We start from the raw sequence: 13237 nt of genomic DNA, 5'->3' as shown, positions 1-13237 counted from the left end.
CGATCAGCACTTATTTGCCTCAGAGAGATGGAGTAATTTTTAGAGTCCAAATTGCCTAATGGCTGCATTTCGTAAAAAAAATGGTGGGTGCTCATTTAAATGTATGTGTGCAAGTGCATGTAGAGAGGTGTGTAGTTTCTATGAGCGAAATGGGCCGAGACTCCCTTTCAGGCATCAGAAACACACACACACACACACACGATTTGCAGCTCTCACTGTTGCACCAAGCCCTTGGGCGACAAGACTTCACAAACTGAAAATAATGGATAAAGTGACAGAAGCAATTCTTTAAATTCAGCCAGTCAACATATGGGAAAGAAGGGTAGAGGGTGAGAGGCAAACTAAATATACTGCCACACCTGATAAACAACAGCGGGATGACATCTTGAAAGTACATCTCTGCAAATACCAGATGCTGTGTTTCAATCAGATGTGCAGTGCAATGTTCAGTGTACAAGTCCTGATCAAAATACATCTGTGAATGTTTGAATATTCCCTTCAGGTGTGAATGTCGGTGGAGTCGTTCATTATCCTGACAAAAACCTAAATGGCTGTGTTGTGTTATGAAGTGTACACTCTCATGCCTGTGCCTTTTTCTTGATCTCATGGATAAAATGTGATGAATGCTACATTGCAGCAAAAGTCCTTGACTGCAACATACAGAAAAACTTAACCCTCTGTCTCATGCACAGGTCCATTGCTAATGTCTATCTCACCGGGCAAAGCGTGGCACTCTGACTGATTCTGGTCCCACTGACAGTTGAGATTCAGTGAGCAGCTCTTGCAGTTGGCAAGCTTGCTGCACACCTGCTCGTTCCGCACTGGACACTCAGTGAAGTTCTTCACGCTCTGCGGGGAGAGAGGAGAGAATAGAGAAGACAGGATGGCATTTAACATGAGCATTAAATCTAAGAAAGATCAGGAAGTGCTGAACTGCTGAGAAAACTCATTTGAGTAAATATTTTCCCCTTTAAAACACAGTCCTGTTTGTACTGAGCTAATTAAACTAGGCGAACAGTTTGTATTCTTCCTAAACAGAGGCACCAAAATCACAGAGCAAAACCTGAATTATCACTTGATTTCATCAGCAATGATGCCCCAATATCAACAGCTCAAAATCTCAAGAAAAAGTTTGAGCTGAACACAAGACCCAAAGCGCTCTGGTGCCCCCTGTTGGATTACTCACAGAGGTGCAGTTGCTGGTTGCAGAGATGCATTTCTTGTCATCGCACCACTGGCAGCCGTTGGTGTTGGCTGTACAGCTGGCACAGTCTGAGAACCGGAAGCACCGCTCGTCCACTGTGACTAAAAAGATGCACGGAGAGGGACAACAGGGCGCAGGAATGAGCTGATGTGTGTGTTTACGGGTATAAAAAGTATTGGTCACACTTTGTATTAAGGTACATATATTGCTAGTTGCTTATTAGTATGCATATTAGCTGCATAATGGTATTAATAAGTGCTTTATCATGACTAATAAAGTGCCAATATGCATGCCAATAAGCAACAAGTTATTGGTGAGTATGTGTACCTTACTATTAAGTATTACAGAGGCATTCATTTCTAAGTAGACATAGCTCCTGAGGAACAGGAAAGTCAGTTACTTTGCAACTCTCAGCTTGCAGAAAAGTGTAGAAGATAATAATTCTGCACACAAAAGTAAACCACTGATCATTTTTGTCCATAGAAAAGGTTTGGATGTCTTTCTCACCAGCTTTAGGGGGGCAGAATGGGGCAGGAAAGAGGCTTCCATTAGCCATGCTGGGTTCCCAGGGGAGACAGCGGCCTCTGCTCCAGATGCAGCGGACCCCTGGCCCGGCCTTCATGCAGCCCTCCTCTGCCAAGAAGGCCTGGCAGCTGGGGGGTCGGTAAACAAGCACATCGTTGAGCAGCACACCGGAGAAGCCCCCAAACACATACATGGACCTGGCAAAGGAAACATGAGAACAGAGTGTGAACATCAAGGGACAAAATAAAGACAAACTAAAAATCTCTCAGCAAAAGGGCAACTAAGTAATAACTGAAAAGCAGTAAAATGAGTTGCAGATAAACATACTGAATCTTTTACAAGGTTTTGATTCTATTCCCATTGCTTTGATAATCATGGATGTTTCTTCACAGTTTCTATTTCAAATTCAGAGGCAAAATATTGTGCTGGAAACCAACAAGTCTCAACTAATAACAGGCTACATTTTGTCAGTTATTGGTGTGTTTCAGCCCATCGGAGAGACTCACCCATTGCTGACCACAGCAGAGTGACCAAAGCGGTTGACATCCCGGTGCAGGTCTGGTTTAGGCAGGAGCCTCCACTCATCACAAGCTGAGGAAAACATGAGCCCATTATGTAAGGCAGCATTTGGTTTGTCTGTGTGCTTGCATGTTATTTAGTTTTACTATTACAAATGGGATGACATAGTGACAAAAGAGGGCTTTTAACAAATATTATTCACCATTCAAGTTGGGGAATGATGTCAAGAATAATATGAGTCCTACCAATGTCATAGGCAAGGAAGTCTGCAGAGAAACACTTGGCCCCGTTGCTGAGTGATGTGTCGTTGTGTGTGTTGCCGCCAAATATGAGCAGGGTGCCGCTGAGGAGCGCAGCTGAGTGCAGGTACCGCGGGAAGCCGCTCTCTCTCAGAATGAACCTGGAGCGTACGCAAGACAAGGGAAAGTGTGACAAGAAGACATGTAACACCCAGTGACATTTACATAATGAATACAGAAAGCAGCATATGTACACGTGTGTATGTGTTGACTTGCCATGTCCGCGTGTTAACGTCATAGCGGTAGAGGTCATCAACAAGGCCGTACTTGTTGGCAGGCAGTGCCTTATAGCCTCCATGCACATACACACTGCCGCTGGCAGTGTCATACGTGCTGCTGTGGCCGTAACCTCCCTGAGGAACGGCGCCTTTGGTCTCAGGCACCAACCACGAGTTGGACCCTGACATGGACACATATGCAGGAAGTGTTAAATACAGAAGATAAAATGTCCTTCAAATTCAAAAAAAGCTATATTTTATTAACAAATGATAAGGATCAAATGACAGCTGGTCTCTTCACCACGAACATCCTGATATTCTTTGGCAGAAACCAACAACAGACTGGCGTGAATGGCTGGCTTTGCATTGCTGTGTTTCAATTTGTCTTATTGTTGCATCTGACTAACAACAGAAATACAGGCCACAACGCTCTTCAGCTTCTCCTTTAGCTTCTAATTTGGATGTTGTTGCGGCTCAAAAACTGACTTCCATAGAGAGGTATGGTCTCATCTTGAAGCTGACAGCCTGCAGATGAAATCCATACCCAGCGTGTCATGATCCAATGAAGTTAGACAAAATTTGTCTTTGTCTTAAGTCTAAAATGCTGGCTCTCAAAGCTGTGACTCACTGAGGTTGTACTCCTGAACGTTGCTGATGTAGCTGTAGATGGGGGAGTAGCCAAAGATGACCAGCATAATGGCCTCGCCCCCATCCTGCAGGACGCAGTGGGCCGAGTGACCCTCCACAGCGTAAATCTGAGCCTGGGCCGACGGGCCAACCACGGGGTTTCTCCGCTGCCACGTCCGACTGGGTATGTTGAAAACCCACAGCTCGTCTGTCACGTTCCCCCAGCCGGCCTCGAGTTTCCCACCAAACATATAGATATCATCCTGAAAAGAGGAAGATGTTTAAACAAGCATGCAGAGAAGCTGATGCGTGCTGTAATAAAAGTCAAAGTGTGTCATGAGAGAATAATATATAATGCACCTTTTCAAACAGGCCTGTACTTGAAATTCCTTCATCTACTTACTGCTCAGTTTATAGTGTTATTCTCTTTCGTTACTTTTTCCAGTAATCAAGCATATATGGTCATGAGAAAGAAAACATGTGTCTCTGCTTTGTGTCTGAAGATGCAGTGCCAACGTGCAGTTATTTATAGATGACATTTGTTCATACTGAAAGTGCCGGTGGTGGTTTCTTTTCTGTGCGAGCAAACTTTTATTGCTTCTTCACCCTGTCTAATCCTCCCTCCTGCTAACAGTTGTGGTTTTCTAAAATCCATTCCCAGAGAGGTTGCTGCATATCTATGTGTGTTTACCTGGCAGGCAGCAAGTGAGTGGCCGTATCTTGGCACAGGGCCGCTGTTGATGGGAACTGTGTTCCAGATGCCACTCTCCAGGTTGTAGCTGCGAAGCAAAGCCACAGAACATTACACTTAAGCACACATGAGCAAAACGTATCCATTACCTGCCTGTTAAAAATGCTGCGCACCCTTAGTTTGCCCTTCTGTGACCTCACGAAAACGCCAAAGGCTCAATTTTACCCTTCCAATCAAAGAGTTTAGCTTGGTTTTTGCGCACTGACAAACACAGGAAAATGAATGTTTGTAGGCATTCACAATAAAACAGGACACCTGTTGTGTCATCATACAAAATACTTTTGGAGCCCAGCATCCAATTTGCCAACTGAATTCAAACGCTGAGCTGATGGAGAGAGCCCATCCGTTAACTCGGAGGCCGGACATGACTCGGCACAGAGGTCAGTTCTGCATTTTATCTGCAGAGTACACTAAATGCTAAATGTTTGTCGGTTTTGACAAACAGGTTGGTCTAGCAGTAGGATGGGTTTTCTCAAGGGACTTCCACACTTCCTCCTTTTGCGGTTTCTGCTTAGAAATGTAGGTGAGCATTCAAATAAACTTAATCTGGGCTTATAATGGAGATAAGAAGAATCAACTCAGGCTATGCATACGTAAATGGAAATGAATGAACAAAAGCGTGAGCAAACATTTTGCTCTTGGAAAAATCTGAACTTTGGGGCACGCTACGCTTTGACTCACTTGAGGATCATCTGGAAGGAGCTGTAGTTAAACGTGTGCCCGCCCACCACCCACATGACCTTTTCCTGCACCACGGCCTTATGGGAAGCTCTGGCGAGTGACGTGCCGAAGGGCTTGACGCTCGGCAGGACCCAGAAGGACTCGGTTGAAGGTACAGTTAGAGAGCAGTCTGGGCCTACAAGAGAGGATGAGACAGAAATGACAGCTCATGTTGAAAACAAACGGCATTATTAAAATTCTCTTCATAGCAGCATGACTTTAAGACAGAGAACGACATTTATCTGATGCTGAACCTCTTCAGGGGAGAATTTGTCAGCAGCATCTGACACATATTTTCAGAATTACCCAGTGAAGCTTCTGCCATATTTCCTCCAAACACTTTCAGCGTAATACCCTTGAAACCCGTACCGAGCCGTAGATCTGTTTTAGGTTTCCAAAGCGGACAGTACTCTTAAATGTCGTTTGAGCAGTTGGGAAACAAAAGACAAGACGTGTGTTGGCCTTGAGAAGTTGCAGCCTGTATTAACTGACACACTGTACCTGTACTGTACATTTCCTGCCAGACTGTCAAATTACTGCTAACCATTTCCTCTGCTCGATCTCTCTCAATGGATAACCACGCACTCGCTACGCACTCACATCAAGCACTGAGCCCCGCTATTCTTACAATAACAAAAGCACAAAGGAGGCCATTGCATGTTTCATCTTCTTCTCTGTATGTGGTTGTTTATTACAACAGAGCTTTGTTTGAGAAAAGGCTGCAAAAGAGTTGGGAAAGCAGAGCGCAGATGACTCTGGTTGCTCCAATTCTCTCTGACCAATCAATGGACGGCAGTGTTTCCAGGTCCACCTTGAAGTACCAGATCAGTTTGCCAGGTACCTCAACAGAGAGGTAAAGAAATAACAGGACAGAATGGAGTTGTTAAATTGGTGCTATCCACAATTTTTGACCTCAGAAACACAGAAATAACATGCTTTTGAGAGAACAGACTCGCTGCTCTCAAACCTCAACCGAAGCATGACCACAGCATAAACGGACGTGACAGACAGCGAAGTGTGAATATGTTAAGCTGTGTGAACGATGGCCGCGTTGAAAAAGTGCATGCCACTGCTAATGATTCTGTCAAGTTTCATCACGCGGAAGCATTTGGTTCCCTTCAGCTGGAGGCACATAATAACGCACTGTCACGGGGCTTATCGACGTGTTTCTGATGAGCATTATGACAACACAACACAGCTGTTCACACTTGTCTGCTCGCACATTCTTCATTAGATCTTCCTACATAATCACCACAGCAGACATGGGAGGGGTGACAGCATTTTACAAGGCCTGATTGCCAAAGTGTGTTACACATGTTCATTGCTCAGCATTTTAAATGTGGTGAAACAAAAAAAAAACCCAAACTGAGTAGTTACTACTCGCTGCCAATGCTGTATTTCTGCTTTTGGACACTTTAAGCCATTCTTTTGGTTCTTAAAGTCTGCAAACACCTGCTGGGTTTAGCTCATTCTTACCTTGCCAGCTGTCGTTGCAGACGCACAGCTTCTCCCCTGTGAGGTCGCAGTAGCCGTGGTCGGGGCTGCCGCAGTTGTTCCTGCAGTAAGGGATGTCACAGGCCTCGCCTTTCCAGTACTTGTCACATTCACAGTACACTCTGCTGGCGGCCGAGTTACCAGGCGTGCACTTCCCATGGCCAGAGCAGTTATTGGGACAGGAGTTGATCCTGGGTAGAAAGGTGTTTTCATTTAGCTAACGCTGCATGCACTATTCAGGGTCTTCAGTTGGAGACTGAGGAAGATTAATGAGTATCATCAGCGTTCGGCAAAGGTGAGGGGGATAATAAGATTGCTAATAGATGAAAAACTATTGAGCAGGTTACTGGCCATTAACAGTGATTGTTGCTATGGGTTTTAGTCCAGCAAAAAAACACTTTTGATGCTGAAATGTGGGCTGAAGAAACACATTTCCATCCATCAACAGCTAAGAGAAATTAATGGATCTGGAAATCAGTCCAATGCAGTTGGTAATAAATTCAGACACGTCGCTGAAAACCTGAAAAATGTCCTCAGGTGAAGGCCTAACACGCAGCCTCAATGGAATTGGTTCTCGCTTCTAGTTTCAAATGGAGGGCCTGGACACTTACGAGTAGAATATTTCAAATCCCGTCAAGTTATAGGCAGCGTCGCTGAAAAAGTGTAGTAGTGCATAGCCTGAAGTCGTCTCAACCTCAGGAACCGTCTCATTTCCTCGAATCTCTGGCACGATGAGGCCGCTGCAGAGAAACATTCAATGGCATCACTTGTTACTCTCAAGTAACTGTAGCAAGCCCAGAACTGTGCGATCAAATAAAGAGTAAATAAAACAATGAAATCAACTAATATATAAATTGATATCAGTGTATAATTCTCACCTGAAAACAGCAACCAGAGGAGCGTATATTGAGTCTCCATCATAGATGTACATATGGTCCCAACTGCATTCTGTGGCAAAGTGGTTAAATCTTAACCGAAGAACCGCATTTGGACTACAGGGGAAACAATTAAAACGTTTTTTTACTGTTTAGGTTTCTTGAATGAACACCTGAACAACGTACACATTTTCTTTTCCCTGCAGGATTCAGACACACGCAGTTCATTTCTAACTGTAGTAGCATTCATGGGTAATAGCAATATGCATTCAAATGTGTTGATCGTGTGTTAGCACAGCATTAACCACACATTAACCAAAAGACAAGGATACAAAGACATCAGTTTACTTTGAAGTGTACTGCTCAGTATATGGGAAAAGAGATAAATAAATATCCTTTTCCTTTTCATCCTGGTAACAAAGCAGCACATAATAAATTCAAAGCTTCATTCATAACGTCGAGGTTTGAATTCTGCATTAACATTCGAATGCTGTGCAGCTTTATTTCCTTTGCATGTCTATTCATTCTGTTTAAACCTGGTGTTTCTGCACAGCTGTGGGTAAAAATTAGGCTACACTAATATTATTAGTATGCTACCATTTGCAGAATTGGCTGCATAAGATTGTTTCCAACTCATGTGGTCCAATTTCCACTAACTCCAGAGAGTCCAAAGTCCAAAAGTCAAAAAACGAGAGATGTAATCACTTCCAGAATTCAAAGCATGTTTTTTAACGAATGAAATATTCTGCTTCAGTTCATATTTGTTGGCATTTAGCCTTTCAAAAACAACATGTTCACTGCGGTCACAAACTATTTGCTGTTCCATTTGCCACACACGAAGGGAGGCACGCAACTGCACCATAAATTACATTTATAGAACCACAACAACAACAAAAAAATCTGCTTTGGCTTCAACACTATTATGGTAAAATTAGTGAAGTCAATACAAAATGAAGGAAAATCCTATATGAGATTAGCCTGCCGCTAAATTAGACGCATCAAAAAAAGCTGATTTAATAATTCTTTTAGGATGATGATGTCATGACATATGACCAGGCACCCCAGGCTTCATTTGAAAATGTCAATAGCAGCTTTTGATGTAAAAAAAAAAAAAAAAAAAGCACATTCGGTACAGCCCTACCTGGCCTCTGTCCTCACAGTGACCGTGGTTCCCATGGCAGTTAAAAGCATCAACAGGTAAAAGGCTGCTTCCTCTCTCTAAATGACTGCTGATTAAAATGTAGCGCTGAAGCCGCCACTGAAAAGAGTCTGACCCCTCAAAATGCTTGACCACGCTTTGCATTATACTGTGCAAGCAACAAAAGTACGCTTCCTTCAGCGGGGACGCTGATCGGCTTGATCCGGCTGCATTAATCAGTTTATACTGCATAATTAAATGTGGCCGTGCGTGCTAAGCCTCAGTAGGACAGACTGATTTATCAAAGTACTTACTAGCCCTCAATGAGCCAGGTGCACTTTGTTTTGTACTTGTAGTTGATTGGACCATCAGTGAGGTATCCTGAGGGCTCCGTCAACCTGAAAGGAAGAAAGAAACCATTAAAAAAAAAAAAAAGGAACAAAAAAGCAACAAGGAAAGTATTATTCCAATTGAAACCCATAAAAATTTTGAAAACAAGGGCATCTTTGGCCACAAGAAATCAAATTCGCTGCCTTGCCTACAAGACAGAAGGCCCTCTCTGCGACATCAAAGTGTCACACACTGCATTCACTTCCCAAGATTCGAGATAAGAAGCCAAAAAGCTGGCAGTCAGCCCAAGGTCAATCCCTGCAGAGCAAAAGATTCAATCAGCTGTCTCCTAAAAGGGCTCCTCTGCTCCTTGCTGCCCGTGTCTCAAGCCTGATAGTGGAAACAATTTTCAACAAAGTAATCCTCCCAGGAAAAGACCACGGTCGTGTGTCACAATGATCGACGACTTTTAAACGGATGTCCGTCACTGTCTCGGATCACTAGAAATTAGAGCCCTGCGCATCCCACCCGCAAAACTGTGCGGTCACACTCAAGAGCGAATTGAAAATGATGTGGAGACAGATTACCTCAAAATATTTTCTCGACACAGTGATGCATTTTCTGGTTTGCAGCAGATTGTGCTTTCATTAGGCTCATTTCGGTGTCAAAGTTGAGACAATAAAGTTGACAAATGAGTAACTGTCAATCGATAATGTTCAGGCCTTACTTTCTCACGGCATCGCACAAACGCTGCGGCCCTGGTTCTTTTATTTCTGGCTTTGGAAGCATCACAAACACATACTCGGCTCTCATGGGTGGTCTGGGTAACACAGGAACTGAACTGTATTTCCTTCCCTGACAATTGTTTTGGATGCACAACATGGTACAGAATTACTTTCGATAAAGCAGTTTTGACAGGATAATGGACTAAGCATGGGTCATAATCTCCACAAAGATGCAATGGCATACACATGACGAGATTACATCTTGACATATGCCTTAAAACACTTACCCAAACATTGTTTTTTCTTTGTTTACTACTCACGTTATTTACAGCTACTACAGTTACACTCGTGCCTTGCGGATTGATCGAGGCGGACACATTTAACACCCAGCAGCATGCAGCCAGAAATGAGTTAGGGCCGTGCAGACATCCAAGAATGATGAATTTTTCATGCTGTGCTTTGGGCTTCTCAGGGAAACACTATCCCGTGCAAGAGTCTGTCCCTGAACTCATCAAGACCTGCTGTCTGCGCCACTCTCATGTTCGGTCCCTCTAGATTTAAAATCAAACACTAAATCACATCATAAACAAGAAATGAATCTGTGATGCTGCTTTAAACCACCAAGACATGATTTCACACTTGTTATGAGGGAAGCTAATGGTAACTGATCTTGTATCAAGCAGGCTGCGTGTCTCTATTCCACTGATGAGAGACGTTCAGAGTTCAATTCTCACATTTCAGTAGTTTGTATCTAGGTGATGGGAGGTTATTCCCTGACAACACGCCTGATGATAACCCATACGAAACCTCAGACACATCAGGAGCGATGGTAATTACTGTGATCAAAGCATTTCTGTGCCACAGAGTGCGCCTCAGGTGTACTGAAAAGCCATTAGATGCTCCCGTCAAGATGAACATTATTATTATATTATACGAACATTATTATTATATAGTTTGGGGTTTATTCTTTGGTCACTTAACATTGTTTCCCTGCCTTTTCATAACTACTACTTGCAGTATTTCCACACAATCCTTAACTCATTGCACCTACTGCGAGGTCACAGCATGTATCTGCGCTTATCAACAGGCATATTCTTCCAATTTAGGAACAATGGGCATTTATTATATCACCGCATAAGCTGCAAGGCATATGCAAAATCAATTACTTGCAGATGTTTGATTAATAAAAGGCACTGTAGGCTCCTTTCTGTTTCAAAAGCAAAAGGAATTTATTTGTGCATGTTAGTCTCGTTCATGCACATTTGTGCAGACTGGATTGTGCAAGATAATGACATTATTGTTTTGAGCCACACTAAATGAAATGAAGTAAAGTGAAATCATTTCGACACTCCAGTGAAATAGATAGATTACAAACAGCTAACTGAGGGCCTGGGGGGGGGGGGGGGGGGGGGGGGGGGTAATCAATTACTCAAATGGCCTAAATTTGATGTGCAATTTTTGGGGATTCTTTGCTGAAGTCAATTTTCAAATAGAAATAGCAAACATTACTTATTTCCAGTGTCCTGACTGATCTGCTGCTTCCCTTTGCCTTTTGCAATACTAACCTGAATCTCTTTCAGTTTCGACTGTTAGTTGAACGCAACAAGAAATTTGAATGAGCCCCTTTTCAGATGGGCCTTTTTCTGACATATTATGGACAAAATGATGAATCAGTGAAATAATCAGCAGCTTAAATGATGATAAAAATAACTGGGTTTCCTATCATTTTGTTCCCTATTACCAGAGCTGTTCCTTATGCTTGATTTCCATTCGAGCACTTTCATGCAGAATGCTGCTCACATATTTCAAATCCGCTCATTCAAAAATATCACCAAGTTTTGAGCTTGTTTACTGAGCATGAAATCAAAATGTTTAAAGGGGTTCTGACCTCATCATTCGAGTCATTTCTTTCATCACAACTGCAATCGATTTCCCAAAAAGCTGGGTGCACACGGGTCTGTTTGACACTGGTGTTTGACGGAAAACAGCAAATAACTACTAGATCAACCTACTTTGTGTGACTCAGACCATTTTAAAGCTGAATATCACCAGACTTCTGACAAAAATTACACTACAAGTAATCAAATGTCGGCCCCTGATGAAATACTGAGGCAAAGAGGTGTCGTGCATGGCCACTTACCTGAACCTCCCCTGGCAGTGCTGGCACTGGTCTCCAACCCATCCTCGATCACAGATGCAGGATCCGTTGATGCATTTTCCAGAGAGACAGTTCTTGTCACACGGTTTCGCCGGGGAGGCGTGAGTGAACAGCACAAAGTAAAACAAAACATAGACCACCAAGTATCTGCTGATGCCCCGCAGATCGCGGTGGGTGGCTGGGCTTGGTCCGAAGAGAAACAGTTTGGTCTTACATTTCCCCCCAGGATCCATTTTTCCCCCCAGGTCGACCAAGCCGAGCAGAGACCGGGGCCTTTAGGTCTGCTTTGGGAGAAAGCTTCGGCTACTCAAGCTGTTTCTATCGTAACAAACAAGTCCTGCATATTCGTTGAGTGTTGTGCATACTCAAACTAAGGCTTAGCTTAGCCTACGTACGAAGCTTTGGACAATATGGCTAAGAGGTAGCAGTTTAAGTGTTTTTAAATGCTGCTTGTTTAACCGCATGCATAGATTTGGAGTGGGAGGAATTCCCTTCACCCTACCTCTTGTTGGAAGAACCTGCCAAAAAAGCCGACCATCGATTTAAAGCTATTTAAGCACTAAACTCGTTGACTACTGTAACTAGCTAACGCATAACTCGTTAGCCCATGTAGCTTATTTACAGTTTGGCCTCTGCTGGGTAACGTAACGTTACTGCATTGATTCAAGACCACTCTCTCCCAACTGCCATTTCAGCAGCCATTTTAACGCGTAAACAATCCTTCAGACTCAACCGGGGATGTACACAGGAACATACAATTGTCCTTCCACAAGCCGCGACAATTTAGCCGGATCTTGTCCACAGAAGAACAAAGGGGATGTGGTGGTTGTTGCCCTGGACCCAATGCGAAGGCTGCCGCAGTCAACATGGATGTGGTGGGATGTGGGAACTGGAAAGCTATTCTTGCCGACTGGGGGGCATTGAGCGAATACTTTGAACTGTTGATGATCCTACTGGTCTGTTCCCGCGGCAATTTAAGCACCTTCAGACGTGGACTTCGTTGACAGCACTGTGAGGCGATGTCGTCTGGTGTTCCAGTGGGGAAAAAAGCGCCGCTGTTGCTCTGAAAACATGACAAGAACTGGCAGCGATGGATTTGCTAGCGCAGCGACACTAGACAGCTCCTCAGGTTGGAGAAAACTAAACACAGGCTGCGCATGCGCACTGGCAGCGGCATCTATTTAAAGGTACAGTGTCAAAAACTCACCAAACTAACCTATGCGGCATTTAAAACGCATGGGTCTGAAGTTTTTCAGGTCAAAGACTTCCAAAAATACACTCATAATACCACGGAGCCACATTTGATGACATTTTGTCCTTGTTGGCCTTGACCTTCGACCTTTAAATACATATGATTCCTTAAGTCAAAGCCCAATTTTCAAATGGTCACATGGGTAGGAACTCATGGAACTCATTTTCTGATTTGATTAACATTACATCTTCCCCTCCTTTCACATCAATTTCCATTGTACATTTTCAGGCTATTTTAAACTGCGTAAAAACTGAAACAAAGCTGAAAAAATACATATTGTCCTATATATGTTTTTGTTATGTCATATGGCAAATGCATGGAAATTTAGGGTTATACTTATAATGTATGAAGAGCAGCAGTGGGTGATATATTGCAAATATTCAAAATATTAACATTGCAAAT

General features: G+C 43.3%; 1 protein-coding gene across 1 annotated transcript in view; it reads right to left on the bottom strand.

Moving 5' to 3' along the window:
- atrnl1b (attractin-like 1b) overlaps positions 1 to 12715 on the bottom strand; it is a 62025-nt gene extending 49310 nt beyond the window's left edge. Inside the window, exons 1-14 of the mRNA XM_070990231.1 lie at positions 11566 to 12715; positions 8685 to 8768; positions 7236 to 7349; positions 6969 to 7097; positions 6340 to 6548; positions 4825 to 4999; positions 4084 to 4171; positions 3394 to 3655; positions 2764 to 2947; positions 2494 to 2648; positions 2236 to 2320; positions 1712 to 1926; positions 1187 to 1305; positions 717 to 849 (exon numbers count right to left, since the gene is read on the bottom strand). Coding sequence (XP_070846332.1) covers positions 717 to 849; positions 1187 to 1305; positions 1712 to 1926; positions 2236 to 2320; positions 2494 to 2648; positions 2764 to 2947; positions 3394 to 3655; positions 4084 to 4171; positions 4825 to 4999; positions 6340 to 6548; positions 6969 to 7097; positions 7236 to 7349; positions 8685 to 8768; positions 11566 to 11816 — 2203 coding nt within the window. The 5' untranslated portion in view covers positions 11817 to 12715. The remainder of the gene's footprint in view (positions 1 to 716; positions 850 to 1186; positions 1306 to 1711; positions 1927 to 2235; positions 2321 to 2493; positions 2649 to 2763; positions 2948 to 3393; positions 3656 to 4083; positions 4172 to 4824; positions 5000 to 6339; positions 6549 to 6968; positions 7098 to 7235; positions 7350 to 8684; positions 8769 to 11565) is intronic.
- Positions 12716 to 13237: the final 522 nt, after the last annotated feature.

The sequence above is a fragment of the Chaetodon trifascialis genome, chromosome 21 (genome assembly GCF_039877785.1).
Source record: "Chaetodon trifascialis isolate fChaTrf1 chromosome 21, fChaTrf1.hap1, whole genome shotgun sequence".
Lineage (NCBI taxonomy): Eukaryota > Metazoa > Chordata > Actinopteri > Chaetodontiformes > Chaetodontidae > Chaetodon > Chaetodon trifascialis.
The sequence above is the reverse complement of the archived record's forward strand: the minus strand, read 5'-3'. Positions and strand labels throughout refer to the sequence as shown.